General features: G+C 38.4%; 1 protein-coding gene across 2 annotated transcripts in view; it reads right to left on the bottom strand.

Annotated features, from left to right (window-relative positions):
* rbm27 (RNA binding motif protein 27) overlaps positions 1 to 14,316 on the bottom strand; it is a 37,072-nt gene extending 22,756 nt beyond the window's left edge. The window contains exons 1-7 of one of the 2 annotated variants that reach the window (XM_061962569.1): positions 14,108 to 14,316; positions 8,736 to 8,854; positions 6,724 to 6,848; positions 6,536 to 6,615; positions 2,964 to 3,154; positions 2,430 to 2,735; positions 990 to 1,226 (exon numbers count right to left, since the gene is read on the bottom strand). In XM_061962569.1, the coding sequence (XP_061818553.1) occupies positions 990 to 1,226; positions 2,430 to 2,735; positions 2,964 to 3,154; positions 6,536 to 6,615; positions 6,724 to 6,848; positions 8,736 to 8,854; positions 14,108 to 14,166 (1,117 nt within the window). In that variant the 5' untranslated portion in view covers positions 14,167 to 14,316. Of the gene's footprint in view, positions 1 to 989; positions 1,227 to 2,429; positions 2,736 to 2,963; positions 3,155 to 6,535; positions 6,616 to 6,714; positions 6,849 to 8,735; positions 8,855 to 14,107 lie in introns of both variants that reach the window. The other variant, XM_061962568.1, reaches the window with a different exon arrangement.

Consider the following 14,316-nt stretch of genomic DNA (forward strand, 5'->3'; position numbering starts at 1 on the left):
GAAGCAGATACCATTCAATAAAAACATAGCAACAATTGTCTTGAAAAGGCAACTTTCTATTTGCTTTATGAATAAAAAGAACAAAACATTTTGAGTGCATCGATGGTCGAAAACAAGAAGAATAGATTAATTTAAGAAGGTAGCTAAGAAAATGTAAAATGTCGGTTTAATTCGGACTCCTGAAGGAAATACGGATGAGATGCAAGAAAATGAAACAGGTATACTAAAGGCGAATAATAAAGCATACACAAACCTCTTCATGCTGAATTTGTGCAAGCCAAACTGATTAAGAATAAGTCTGTATTCCAAACAACTGGCAAGATAGTCAAGAACAGTGCAAACTTCATCTGGAACAGTATCGACCGTGGCATGAACGGTCTTTGCCTCCAGATTTAAAACTCCTTCCATTAATCCACAGAGCCTTATGAATGAACTCTGAGACAATCAAAAGTTTTGTTTCCATGATTCTTTGTCCGAAAATTCCTTCGAAAAATCTCTTCCGCCGGTCTGTCTTTGCTTTGGTCCTGCATCCGTCCTGATGTATTCTTGGTAGTAGCGTCATGTTTGTAGCGCAATCCAGTATCATTTATTGATGCTGTCTGCGATTTAACATCAGCATAGCCATTAGAGACATAATATTTGTAATTACAGCAGACATCACTTAAAACTAGTTGTAAGGATCCTCAAATGGCTAGTGTGATGTCAAAGGTCAACCGGAAAAGGAATTCATTTAACCGCGCTAAAATGAAATAAGCGCCCCTCGGTGTACGGAGGCACATGGCGTATGACCAATCGTTGCAGATTAGAGAAAGTGCATGGACACTTTGATTTCTCAAATCATTCAGTTTTTTTGTATTTTGTGAAGTCTGACTAGTTTAGTGCATGGAAAAGTAGTGAATATCGGATCGGGACTCTCCTAATATTATTGTCCCTTGAAAAGGTACACTGCAATAAATATGGTTGTGAGACACTATATCCACACTACTCACGAGTCATTGAGAAGACACCAGGTGGCGGCGGCTGACCATACGGTGGCATCGGAGGCGGCGGTATCCTCAGGGTGGGGGGTGGCTCAGTGATGAGCGGCAGCCGGGGCAGGCCACCAGGTGGCATCACGGGTGGTGGCGGGAAGGGGATTATGTTGGGGAGGCTGACGTCGTCTACGATGAGGGGGTCGTTGCCGTGATCAAACGGGCAAAGGTCGCCACGGACGCAGAATCCCTTTTCTGCGTTAGAAGATGTTGTCAGTACAGTACTCATTCATGTATAACACTAAAAGTAATCCCAACAGACAAAGTGAGCTACAGTTGATAGACATATTGCAGACTTGTTGAGATTCTGTGTGGCTAAAACATACAGTATGTACTGCGGTGTCTCATTATGGGAACAGATCCTTCGGGGATGAGTGTTGCTACTGTGATAGCGCCAGCAGCCTCAGGGGGCGCAGGATATCTTTGAGTCTTGGCTACCTCTGGAGAGTTGTGCTTGAGCCCGCTTGCTTTCCCCACCTCCCACTAGGGATGAGAGCTTGAGCGCTGAACATTAGTGGTCATTAGTGATGACACTAAACAGGTTCATCAATAACCCCGATAGGGAGAAACAACACTAGACGGCTGATACAGCACACTTACTGCATTCTACAAAACAACACTCAGTAGTTCCCCAAATCGTGGCAGATAGTACGGTACTCAACTGAAGTGAGTAGCAGGCCTCTGTTCTTATTTGCGCAAAATAAATACATTGTCATAATATCTGATATGGTCTAAAATCTATATCGTGATATATATTGCAGCATGGGCAATATAACAAATTTGGGTATCGATCAAATACTAAGTAGTTACAGGGGCAGTATCGGCCATACCAATGCTGATACTGATACCGGTACTTAAAATGTTCAAGATAATTGAATTATAATCAGAAAAATACAGGATAGCGGTATAACAACATCAATTCAATATCAAAATAATTTTCCACTATTAGCTCTGATTTAAATCCTTTGTTTTTTGGGATTTTTCTTCTGAATTTCTAAACATTAACAAAAACAAATACAACAAAAGCTCTAGCTTGCAGTTAGCATATCCTATCACCGTGTGTAGCGTAGCATGTTTAGCTATTCCTAGTCCTTCAGGGATGACACCTAATTTGCCATCATGGAGACGAGGATTAGTGACGTTGCTTTGCACTGTGGAGGGACTATAGCCGCTAGCGAGGATGCTACATTGCGTTGACACGTTCCTTTGCTTCTCGCTGTCAAATTTGCAGGTAGAATCAACATGCATTATCACGATATGACAATAGTTTTAAAAGCTCTATCGTCGTCCAAATGTATATATTTTTATTGTCTATATTGCGCAACTCTAGAGCACCTATTTGAGGCGCGTAATTGTTTAGATTAATTAGGGGGTCTATTACAAAACATGATTCCTTACCATCGTAGTCTCTGCACCGCTGTTTGCGAGGAAGGCTCTTGTTGCCGAACGGCTTGCCGACGCCGTCTTGCCTTTTTGCGCCGAAGTAGCCGGACCAGCTGTCGGTGGTGCCATCGGGCATGTGCGCCGGTGTTGCCGCGGGAAGGCCGCCGAGCCCCGGCAGCCCGCCTGCATTAGATAAGAAGGGGTGCGGCGGCGTGGGCAGGAGAGACGACGTGTGCTGCTGAGGCTGCTGGGAGCCGCCTGTGTTGGATGAGTTGTAGCCGTCGACGTCCTTCCGCTCCGCCTCAAACTTTGACTTGAAGTCTGTGAGAGAAACAACAAGTAAGAGAAAAGAACATCAACACATCAGAGCGCACATAAAAAAATAACCGTGAACCTGGATAATAACTCCATCCTGTGTTACTAAATCGCCTCTGAGGTACATGCAAAGCGCTCCACATTTTATCTTGACTGAAGGAGCGTCCAACAGGTTGAAAATATTCCTGAATAATGTTGAACCTCTCTCTCTCTCTGCTTGTTGTTGTTTCTCACCTCGTCCCCTGCTCTTCCCCCGGCTGCCACTCCTGCTCCGGCTTCGGCTCCTGCTGTAGCTCCTCCCGCGGGAACACCCCCTGCGCCGATCGTGTCGCTCTCGGTGAGAATCGCCGCCGCCACTGCTATTTTTCCCATGCCTATCAAAGTCCCGCCTCTTGCGCTCGTCCCGCCTCCTGTCTTCGCGACTCCTGTGAGGTTGAAAACATTAAATGGATTAAGCGCAACCAAAATAAGAAGGCAAAAGTTTAAATTACAACTATTATTATGCCTCTTTTTATGTCTAAATAGCAGTAATTCAAGGTTTTATGGTTGCACGATACAGACAGAATGAATGATATGAATTTGGCATACAATAGAGCAGTAACTCTCAAACTGTGGTACGCAGGCTTTATCTAGTGGTACGCCAAATAATCAATTATATATTCAAACACAGTGTTACTGTTCAAACTGTATGTGATGTTACAGCAGCCAAAAATATCAAATATACTTGTTAAATAAAACCTCTGCCTTGTTTGAAATGAATCTTTAGGCCTACTATGCCTACATTTATTTTAATGTTGGTCAATATGGTGGTACTAGAAAAAAACAAGTGTTTTGTGAGGTGGTTATTGATGAAAACAGTTTGAAAACAACTGCAATAGAGCTTTTTAATATTATCGTCATATTGTGACGATAATATTGCAAATTTGACAGCAGTAAGCGAACGCTAAATGTTAGCGAATGTCAGTCTACGGTGCGAAGCTGCTTCTAAGTCACTCATCCTCGCCTCCATGGCAGCAAATAAACTACAGACAGGGACTAGCTAAACATGCTACACTGCACACCTTAAGAGGATACAAGCCTTGAAGCCGTGCTAAGCTAGAACTGTTGAATGTAAACTGGGGGTGGACAAATTGATATAAATATCAACAATAACGATACCAAGTAAAGTAGCAGTATATAGTCGATACTGTAGTGATTAGATAAATGTTTTTTATTATTATAAAATCGTTATAGTTTACATACTCGGGAAATTAGTCATTGGACACAGGAGGGCTTCAAGGGCAAAAACCAAAGGATATCAATCAGAGCCAATAATAATAATAATAATAATAACAATAATAATAATAATGGATTAGATTAGAACCCATCATTCATTCACACCTGGTGGTGGTAAGCTACTTTCATAGCCAGAGCTGCCCTGGGGTAGACTGACGGAAGCGTGGCTGCCAGTTTGCGCCTACGGCCCCTCCGGCCACCACCTATCATTCATTCACCAGTGTGAGCGGCACTGGGGGCAAGGGTCAAGTGTCCTGCCCAAGAACACAACGGCAGCAATTTGGATGGCAAGAGGCGGGGAGCGAACCTGCAACCGCTCTACCCACTATGCCATTCTGCCCCAATAATAGTTTTTGCTTTTGTTTAGTAATTTTTCACTACAGTCGTCCCTCGCCGCATTGTGTTTCAAATATTGCGGTTTCACCACATTTTTTTGCTTTGTTTGTAAGCATATTCTACAAAAAGTTTTCACTAAATTAAACATTTTCAAGTATAACCATGGCTAAATGACCTAAAAGTATCAATAATACAGTAGTATTGGCCACTAGATGAGACCAAAACAATTAGATCACGCAGTTCAGTATTGTGGCCACTGTTTGGCTCAGCCTCGGAAAGCATTACTATACTGGATTAAAAGAGTTTAAAGGTGACTAAAGGGTGTTATTTCATGTCTAATTTATTTAGAGGGTAGTAAATAGATCTTTTAGGCTCCAGCTATAAAAATATTTTATTCCTACCTTGTGGATATAAATTAATCGCGGTCATGTCCGAAACTAATAGCAGCGATAAACGAGGGATTTGCAGGGGAGTGTAACTGGCTTTTATTGAGGGCCACATCGCAATTATAACTGCCATCAGAGGGCCACCGTGAACGATGTGGCGGACAACACTAGATGATATGGCTGACCACATTAAAAGAAATTGCGGACAACATTAAATAATGTGTAAGACCACGTTAAATGATGTGAAAGACCACATTGAATGATGTAACGAGCATCTTTAAATGACATGACGGGCCACTTAAATGATGTGGCAGACCACATTGAATGACGTGGACGACCACATTGAATGACGTAGAAGACCACATTAAATGATGTAGAAGACCACATTAGATGATGTGGATGACCACATTTAATTATGTGGATGACCACATTTAATTATGTGGATGACCACATTAAATGACATGGAAGACTAAATTGAATGATGTGGAAGACCACATAAAATGACGTCGTGGACCACGTTAAATTATGTGGAAGACCACTTAAAATGACATGGAAACCCACATTGAATGACGTGGAAGACCACATTGAATGACCACATTGAATGATGTAACGAGCCTCTTTAAATGACATGGCGGGCCACTTAAATGATGTGGCAGACCACATTGAATGACGTGGAAGACCACATTGAATGACGTAGAAGACCACATTAAATGATATAGAAGACCAGATAAAATGATATGGATGACCACATTTAATTACGTGGATGACCACATTTAATTATGTGGATGACCAAATTTAATTATGTGGATGACCACATTAAATGACATGGAAGACTAAATTGAATGATGTGGAAGACCACATAAAATGACGTCGTGGACCACGTTAAATTATGTGGAAGACCACTTAAAATGACATGGAAACCCACATTGAATGACGTGGAAGACCACATTGAATGACGTGGAAGACCACATAAAATGATGTCGCAGACCATGTTAATTGATGTGGAAGACCACATTAAATAACGTGACGAGCCTCATTAAATGACGTGGAAGACCACATTGAAAGATGTGGAAGACCACATTGAAAGATGTGGAAGACCACATTGAAAGATGTGGAAGACCACATTGAAAGATGTGGAAGACCACATTGAATGACGTGGAAGACCACATAAATTTACGTCGCAGGACACTTAAGCGATGTGGCAGACCACATTGAATGCAGTGGGAATAAGTATATGATTGTTCTCATTCATCCAGGTCACTGTAATCTGGGGGCATTCAATCGATCACAACTGGATTGTTTGGTTTGTCGGAATAAGGCAACAATATTTATTTGACATTGTTATACCACCATCCTGTGTTTTCATTTGTGTTTAATTATAATTGTGATCAAAAATGTAATCATTTACGGATCTTAAAAATGAAAAAAAAGTATCGGTATCAGCATTGGTATGGCCAGTACTGCCCCTGTAACTGCTTGGTATTGGCTTAATACCACATTTGCTGTATCGCCCAAAACTACTGAACTAAACTAAAAACAGAAGAACAAGTGTTGATTACATTTTAACAGACATGTAGAAAGAATCATGTTACAAAAGAATCTAATATATTAACAGTAAATGAACAAGTAGACAGATTTGATACCGCATGTGTCAGACGCCAACCCTTTTTAAATGTCTTTATTTCCATTTATATGCCAAATAATATATTGTGGTGTATATTGTTATCACATGATGTTTCATTATATATTACAATATAGATTTCAGGCCCTATCGCCCATCACTAATGTATAGGCGTAATTAGGTCAAACCTGGACTCGTTGAAGTCGGAGCGGTTCCTCAGAGGACTTCTCTTCCGCCTGTTTTCCCGCTCGTCCTCTGGAGCCTCCACCTTTTTTGTGTAATAAAAAGAGAGATAAAAGAATGTCGTGAAAAAGCAAAAGTCTTTCTTGGAATGTTAGGAAAGTAGAAATCCAGAAAATGATTATACATTTCTTACTTCCACAGCATCCAATTTGGCTGCAGGGAGGTTGACTTCTCTCAGAGCTTCCTTAGCAACAGGGTTGCCCTGGTAGTTCTTGGTTGCCAGGCTTTCAAATAGTTTATCCACAAAGCCTACAGTCTCTGGAATTAAATAATAAACAAGGGATAAGATGGTCAAATAATGCAATTATTTGTCAGTGAAATCCTACCCATTCAAAGTACTGTAAACCCATAGAATCTAGCCACTAAATACCATCTAGTCATATTTGTCATATTACCCTCTGGTGGCGGCCTTGAGGATCTACAGTAAACAAAATGCAATTGGTGAACGGTGCCGATGTTCCACTCTGTCTCTCTATTGGACTTTAAACTCTTAAAAAGAGACACAGCATAAATATGATACGAACAAGGCCGCTAATAAATCAAATGATTAGATATTTAACAGTAAAATGTTTTAATTATCCATCCATCCGTGGCACATGCACTAACCCCTGTTCCACAGTGCCGCCCATGTTTTAATTATGATCTGTTTATATGGGATTAAATCCTTCCAAATTTAGATATGTTATGCCTGTAATGACTAGGGATGAACGGATCGATTGGCCACCGATTGGTATCAGCTGATTTTTGTGAAAAAGCATATAATCGGCATACACAGTGTGGGGCCACACCCCTACACTAATAATAATCACCTCCATTATAACAAATAAACTGCATTTCTTAGTATTTTAAGTATCATTATCAAGTATTATTATCATTAGAGGATGAGGTTAAACATGTTCCACACCGTGAGCAAGCCAGGATCAGGCATACTAATAACTAAGCTAAGTTAAACAACACCAACAAATAAGCGCTTAGTAAAGTTTAAGAAGTGTAAATGGAAGCATGTTACAGCAGAAAATAAGCTGTTATCAACAAGAAAATAATAATTATATTATTAAGAGTTAGAGAGAGGAATGCTGACACGCTGTTGGTGTGTCAGCATTGCCACAGTCAGTACACGACACGTAAAAGGAGGATCGGATTGATCCATAAACTGGTGGTGTTGATTTTAACGGTCGTATCAGTATATGATCGATACTAGAAGGATCTGATCAATATTTCCATTTTCTCAAAACAATTTTTTTTTTGTTCTGTTAATGATTACACACTCTGGAAATAATTCCCTGGACAAAGGAGGACTTTGAGGGCAAAACCCAAATGATGTAGTAGCAGAGAGTAGTTTAGCTTGTGTTTAGTTAGTGTGTACTATTGACTTTGTTTTGCTCAAACAATTGTATGCAATAAAATAAAGAACTAGTTTAAATATTGTGTTGCTGTTGTTAAACTGTCAAAAACTAGAGGTGGGTGAAATAATCTATTTTAGATGCATTTCAATTCAGACATGGGCGAATGTAAAAGTCAATTAGTAAACGTCAATAATCGATTATTTATTGTAAATATAGTAATGCAGACAGTTCTAGAATTTGGCTGACCACAGCAAGCCACCTCACAGAGAGATCCGACCAGCCTCTTTATTTTACGGCACTTATGTTCCAGTTTTGCACACATTTCCATTCATTTAATAAATGTAATGGGAATTAATTTAACTGTTTTTTATTACAAATGCACCGTTTGAAAAAAAGTTGCAAGTGGTGAATGCTTATTTAGTGAAACTAAAAGAAACGTAATACTGCATCAATATACACCAATTAAAGATGTGTCAATACATTTTTAATCGAATCGTAGCTCCTGAATAGTAATCGTAAGCAAATCGTGTGGTGCCCTAAGATTCCTTCCTCTATCAATACCACGCCACCCTAAATAAATTGAAAAATGTACAGTTCATGCATGTGCTCGGTATCTGAATCGGCAGCACAAAACTTAAATTGGAACCTCCCTCGTAATGACATTAACTGTTTGAAGGGCATGCCCCCCGTCACTCCCTCACTTTCTAATTTAATTAGTGCCACAAACGTGACATATATATATATATATATATATATATATATATATATATATGTCTGGTGTGTGCTATGTACAGTATACCTTTTTGTAGGAAGACATCGAGCTGATCGGCACAGAGCGCTCTGAGCTCCTTCTCCGGTTTGTCCTTCTTCACCAGAGCCACGACATAATTGGCTAAAGCAGAGGGATCGGCATCGCATCTGCATACAAGATATAAAACATTTAAATGCAAAAACCATAAAGCCAATATCAGTACCCCCCTTCCCACACCGAGCCTGCATTTATTCACCTGTGCTGTTTACAGGCTGTGTGAATGTTATGAAAGGGGGGGTCAACTTTGTTTCCCTATTCCTTGTCGGAGCTGTTCAAACAGAACACACGGAAAAAAGACCGCTTTTACGGACCACTGTGAAAGGGGCTTGGGGTGCTACCTCAAAAGGTGGAATATTGCCAGGTCATCTTTGTACATCTAAAACAGGGCTTAAAGGGGAACTGCACTTTTTTTATTTTGCCTATCATTCACAATCCTTATGTAAGACAAGAACACATACCTTCTTTTTTTTATCTATATTCCTTAATCGTAAATAAACGCCAGCAAAGTCAGCTAACAATTGAGCTAATGAGATTCATGACTTGATTGGGTCTATTGCGCCCTTAAAGCCCAGTAAAAAAAAACATCCAAAAACCGCTAAATTTACTCCATTTACATTTTGTGACATGAATTATAACCAAGTATTAGCGCTATTGTTATTATAAGCACCAACATTAAGGACCTTCTTTTAGCGGCTCATTGATCACAGAGAGCTTATGGTTATATTGACTACATGGGTTGGTGAGCTGGTGCATCGACTCTGAGTTGGGGAAGGTTAATTCTAGATTATAAATCATGCCCTCTCACCTGAATAGAAGAAGGATGTGGCCATAAACCAATAAGTTGGTTCACTTTGACAGCCATCTTAGACCAGCAGATGGCGAGAAAGACACGAAAAGAAGTGTTTGCTTCACCTTTTTTGAACCCTTTGCCAGGATTATGATTAATTTATCATCTAAATGGGAAGATATGAACATCCTATCAGACGTCCTGCCAGTGAGGGCAGACATTGTACAGTGTATGTTTTATGTTTGTTGTCTCTCACAAAGTCTGTCGTGAGTTGTGGTCAGTGTTGTTGTTGAAGGAAAAAGCAAAAGCTCTGATGTGTCTATGAAATTAATACGCTGTCATATGTTTGAAATTAGCAAAACGCGTGAATATTACATGTTATTATGAATGTGCATGTTACTACATTACATATATACTTACAGCATGCATATAAAACCTTGATGTAGGTTTTTGAATATGCTTTATAGGCGGAATAGAGCCACTCCCATTGGGTACATGGTTGGTTGATTTTTGCTAAAATTTGTTTACAAATTAGAGCGCATAAAAAAAGAAAAACATGTTTGTTTTGTCTTACATAAGGATTGTTAATGATTGCTAGAAAAGTGCAGTTCCAAGTGTTCACAATCATTATGAAAGACATGACGACGGATTGTTGTTTTTTTTAACGCATTTTAAATAATAAACGTGAATTAAAATAAAATGAAAACTATCTTTTACCCACACACTCAAATATGCTTCAAATGGCAGTAAATTGCCGGTTTATGTAAGACTTCTTCAAAATTTTTCGTGTTTGTGAAAACAATAACTAAAATGTACACAACTTCTGGTAAAGACATTCTAACACCCTAAATCTGGGGGTGTTCTACATTTTTCTACCAAAGGCCGCATACAAAAAAAAAATGTAAGTATTCGAGGGTCCCTTTAGTATATTTTTTTATTCTTAAAAACAATGCTGAAGCCAGTTATTATATAGATTTAAAGACAAAACGTTGTGTCACCTTTGTATTATAATTGACTAAATATATTATTATTATCAACTATCAGAACATTTGATCTTTTTCTCATTACATTCTGATTTGTTGACTCTTATTTCTTACATTTTACTGTTGCTTTTTCCCCAGTAAGTATACATAATAGTAATACAATTGTGTAACTGCATAACCAAGCTTGTCAAAAATTATGCCTGTACAAAAATATTAATGTTCAGTTACATATTTAATTGTTTTTTATGTAGTCGTACATTTTCAAATTTATTAATTCATAAGTTAGTATTATTTTAATTGTTCAATTAATTAACCAACTAAACTTTCTTTATGTTTTTATTTTATTTAAATTCTATTTTATTTCAAGAATGTCCAGTATACTGAAATGTCAAGTATGTAGAGCTATTCTGATTTTTTTTTAATGCTTAAAAAATACATAAATATTTCAAGACAACATAGGTCATAGGTGACCTATATATAATAATATTAATTAAATGTTTGATTTTTCTCATTCTGATATTTTGCTGGGGTTTTTTTTACATTTTCATTGGGTTTTTTCCAACAATATGCCAACAAAACTCAGTCTGCGGCTCGCAAATGGCCCATCCAGACCCACACCTCCCGCCACCTGAACAGTTTTTACCCCTCGGCCATCAGACACTTGAACAATAACAAGATCTTAAAGCTCATTTACAGCTCATTTTATTACCTATTCTGTGTTATATGTGTTTTATGTTCCACGATTGCACTAAAAAAATTTCCCAGTTTGTGAACCCGTTCTCAAACAATGGCAATAAAAACTATTCTGATTCTGGACACTTAATATAAAAATATTGGACATACCTGCAAAATACAATGTGATCCAATGCAAGACAGAGAAAATTAAATACAACGGTGTGTGTTATGTCGCTAGAATACTTAAATGATCTTTTTACGCAGGATGACCAGCGTCAATGAAAAATGTGTAATATTATCTTTGTAAAAGGAAAACAATATGTGATACTGCAGTGTTAGATGTGATTAGAATGTGTTCCCAAGTGAGTGTAAATCAGAAAGTTTATGTTTTTATTTTATTTTATTTCGAGAGTGTCTATCCATCCATCCATTTTCTACCGCTTATTCCCTTTTGGGGTCGCGGGGGGCGCTGGAGCCTATCTCAGCTACAATCGGGCGGAAGGCGGGGTACACCATGGACAAGTCGCCACCTCATCGCAGGGCCAACACAGATAGACAGACAACATTCACACTCACATTCACACACTAGGGCCAATTTAGTGTTGCCAATCAACCTATCCCCAAGGTGCATGTCTTTGGAGGTGGGAGGAAGCCGGAGTACCCGGAGGGAACCCACGCAGTCACGGGGAGAACATGCAAACTCCACACAGAAAGATCCCGAGCCCGGGATTGAACCCAAGACTACTCAGGACCTTCGTATTGTGAGGCGGATGCACTAACCCCTGTACCACCGTGCTGCCCTCGAGAGTGTCTAGTATACTGAAAAGTCAAGAATGCAGGGCTATTTTTATATTCTTTCTATTTAAAAAATGCTAAAATTATATATATATATATATATATATATATATATATATATATATATATATATTTCAAAACAACACTGTGTTATAGGTGAGTAAGTATATAATAATATTAATTAAATGTAAGATTTTTCTCATTCCGATATTTTGCTGGGTTTCTGCTTTTTTTCCGACAAAATGCTACGGGCCAACAAAACTCAGTCTGCGGTTCGCAAATGGCCCCTGGACACTTAATATAAAAAATATTGGACATACCTGCAAAATACAATGTGATCCAATGCAAGACAGAGAACATAAAGTAAAACGGTGTGTGTTGTTATAACGCTAGAATACTTGGATTATCTTTTTTACACAGGATGACCAGTGTCAATGAAAAATGTGTAATATTATCTTTGTAAAAGGAAAACAATATTTGATACTGCAATGTTGGATGTGATTAGAATGTGTTCCCAAGTGAGTGTAAATCAGAAAGTTTATCGGTTTTTTGGTTTTTTTTTCGAGAGTGTCTAGTGTACTGAAAAGTCAAGAATGCAGGGCTATTTTGATATTATTTCTATTTAAAAAATGCGAAAATTATATATTTCAAAACAACACTGTGTGTTATAGGTGACTAAATTTATAATAATATTAATTAAATGTATGATTTTTCTCATTTCGATATTTTGCTGGGTTTCTGCTTTTTTCCCGACAATATGCTGCGGGCCAACAAAACTCAGTCTGCGGCTCGCAAATGGCCCCGGGACACCCAATATAAAAAATATTGGACATACCTGCAAAATACAATGTGATCCAATGCAAGACAGAGAACATAAAGTAAAACGGTGTGTGTTATTATGACCCTAGAATACTTAGATTATCTTTTTTTACACAGGATGACCAGTGTCAATGAAAAATGTGTAATATTATCTTTCTCGAAGGAAAACAATATGTGATACTGCAGTGTTGGATGTGATTAGAATGTGTTCCCAAGTGAGTGTAAATCAGAAAGTTTATCGGGTTTTTTTTCGAGAGTGTCTAGTGTACTGAAAAGTCAAGAATGCAGGGCTTTTTTGATATTATTTATATTTAAAAAAACGCTAAAATTGTATATATATATATATATATATATATTTTTTTTTTTTAAACAACACTGTGTTATAGGTGACTAAATATATAATAATATTAATTCAATGTATGATTTTTCTCATTCCGATATTTTGCTGGGTTTCTGCTTTTTTTCCGACAATCAATCAATGTTTACTTATATAGCCCTAAATCACGAGTGTCTCAAAGGGCTGCACAAGCCAAACGACATCCTCGGCTCAGATCCCACATCAGGGCAAGAAAAAACTCAACCCAATGGGATAACAAGAAGGAAAACAATATGTAATACTGCAGTGTTGGATGTGATTAGAATGTGTTCCCAAGTGAGTGTAAATCAGAAAGTTTATGTTTTTTTTTACATTTTATTTCGAAAGTGTCTAGTATACTGAAAAGTCAAGAATGCAGGGCTATTTTGATATTATTTCTATTTAAAAAAATGCTAAAAATATATATATATTTCTAAACAACACTTTGTGTTGGATGTGATTAGAATGTGTTCCCAATTGAGTGTAAATCAGAATAGACTTCCATCCATCCATTTCCTACCGCTTGTCCCTGAATACACTATCATGTTGCTATAAATAGTCGTAAAATTCGTGGAAAGCTTATATATGTATTACATTTAGCTGACGATCTCAGAACATGCATAAAGATTCATGCATGCTGTGTTGTAGTTAGGAGGCGTGCTACAGAGCTCGGATAAAGTTACGTGACTGGGAGCTAACTAAGTTGCATTGATTACTATTGCAACTAGTACTAGTATCACGGGAAGCACGTGTTATCGTACAGTAAATGGAAAGTCCAACTGTTTTACTCGAATAAGCAAGTAAGCGAGCGGCCATGGTGCTTCGCTAACTCCTGCAGGAATTGGCCATCAGTTTCAAGCAAGCACCCCCCCCCCTCCATTGATGCTAGCCGCTAGCTAGCTACGTAGGATGCATGCTAAAAATGTCATTACATCTCAACACTCACATTGGCTCCAGTAGTTTCGACAGCCACGACTTCAGGGCGTCCACATTCTCTATAATCATCGTGAAAGAGACGATAGGAGTGCCTATAAAATGAAACGGAGATCCAAAACGCCTGCTTTCATCGTCTATAAATGTATAAGCTTACAGGGCCTGCTGTCTGTCTCTCTCCACTGGCAGGTCGCACAAAGCGCTTTACGGCATGACAACACA

This window comes from Nerophis lumbriciformis, linkage group LG09 (genome assembly GCF_033978685.3).
Source record: "Nerophis lumbriciformis linkage group LG09, RoL_Nlum_v2.1, whole genome shotgun sequence".
Taxonomy (NCBI): domain Eukaryota; kingdom Metazoa; phylum Chordata; class Actinopteri; order Syngnathiformes; family Syngnathidae; genus Nerophis; species Nerophis lumbriciformis.